Here is a 1,655-nt window from a genome sequence, read left to right as displayed (position 1 = left end):
CCAACTCCTCCTCCCACGCCCAAAGTCTCCTCCTCCAACTCCACGCCTCACCACCTACCTCCCAACCAAGACGACACATATCAGCCACCGTACTCAATTTATTATTAGCTAAATGATGTATTTAGTCCATATTATAGACAAGATACATTAAATACACAATGAATCTAAATAGTCAATTTTTTCTTATAAATAGTACCGGAGGGAGTTTTCTACTTTACATTTATGATAAAGAAGAATGCATCAATACTTGACAAAGACTCAAAACTATTGTTCTCTCTCTTTTATTTATACAATTTTCTTAATATGTGTGAAACGGTCAACTGACTCAGTTAAACTGGGACAGAGGAAGTACTATCCTTGTCAAATATTATTCCGCATTACCATAAATATAAAATGCAAGATATTGATTTGATGGTATAATTGAAGAAAAAAAATTAATTAATATTGTATTGGAAATTGAAATGGTTACTTATTTGAGACAAAATATTTTTATAATTGCGTCACTTATCTTGAGATTGGTGGGGTATTAGTTAGGTTACATGTAAGGTTAGGGAATGAGTTGTCGGATAAAAGATTATTCTCAGAAAAAAAAAAGTTAAAGAGATTTTTTAACTCTCATGTGTCTGTAAAAAATCACACATGTATTCGAAAGTATATTTTTGAAAGTGAAAAAAATTGTGTATTGTGTGAAAGAAAATTATCAGGGCCGAACCTTGGAGTGTGCAAACCGCTCAATGGATCACCTCTACTCAATAAAGTTGAAGAAATCCATGAGCATCTATGTGATATGAAATCAACTTCCATGTGCATTTCATCAAACTTTGAGTTGAAGAAGAGCGTGAATCCATGTCGATGCCATTCCATATTTCAATTTTGTCCAGTTAAATAATTGAGACAAAAGTTCATACTGTGCTCCTTTACTATGCAAATCTGTTCTGAAGGTTCATGACATGGATATGGAGCATTGGCAGGTGCATGGCAGAATTGAAGCGCAACAGTGGTTATGCAAGGAATTGATGTACAAATAATAATTAAAGGAGTGGAAATACATGCTTTATGTAATAGAATTTACTTCTATTGGCATGAAAATATAGCTCGAAAAAGTATGAGTTTCTTGGTGCTACTGTCAAAAGTTGCCAAAATAAGTGAGTCAAGTGCATATATGCTGTTATGAATGAAACCAATATTAATAAATGGTTGCAGCAGAAATTGCGTATTAAATTGATTTGGTGCAACTGAGACCCAAAATTTCCTTCAGTAAAAGAGAATTAAAGCGATAAAAAGAAACATAAACATTAAATTGTTCACGATTAACGATTAATCATTAGAACTTTTTTTTCTTTCTATTTTTGTTCTCATGTAACAACTGACTCCACCTTCTATTCCATTGTTATCTTAGTTTTACAGTTTCAGCAACATATGGCAGAGATGATTCTTCCTCGGTGTGATAGTTTCTTCAATATATTTCTTCTTCATCTACTTCTGTCTATCTGGTTCCTATCAGAAGGATTCAAGCTTCCTTCATTTTTCTAAAGACGGCAAAAGAAACATAAAGTTCTCGAAGGTTTACCTTTGCATGAATGAATGAAATAGAATCATCATGTTCTGGTTTTCTTGCATGAAATAGGTTGTCTCTGTTTGCCTTGCATGAACTA

The 1,655-nt window shown here is 33.2% G+C and overlaps 1 protein-coding gene across 1 annotated transcript in view; it reads right to left on the bottom strand.

Annotated features, from left to right (window-relative positions):
- LOC146935429 (uncharacterized) overlaps positions 1–79 on the bottom strand; it is a 453-nt gene extending 374 nt beyond the window's left edge. The window contains exon 1 of the mRNA XM_085749051.1: positions 1–79. This exon is cut by the window's left edge and continues 374 nt beyond it. Within this exon, the coding sequence (XP_085605177.1) occupies positions 1–79 (79 nt within the window).
- Between the last annotated feature and the right edge of the window lie 1,576 nt (positions 80–1,655).

This window comes from Medicago sativa, chromosome 3 (genome assembly GCF_051527215.1).
Source record: "Medicago sativa cultivar Bolivia chromosome 3, Bolivia_mono, whole genome shotgun sequence".
In the NCBI taxonomy this organism is placed as follows: Eukaryota; Viridiplantae; Streptophyta; class Magnoliopsida; order Fabales; family Fabaceae; genus Medicago; species Medicago sativa.
This window is presented reverse-complemented; position numbering and strand designations above follow the sequence as displayed.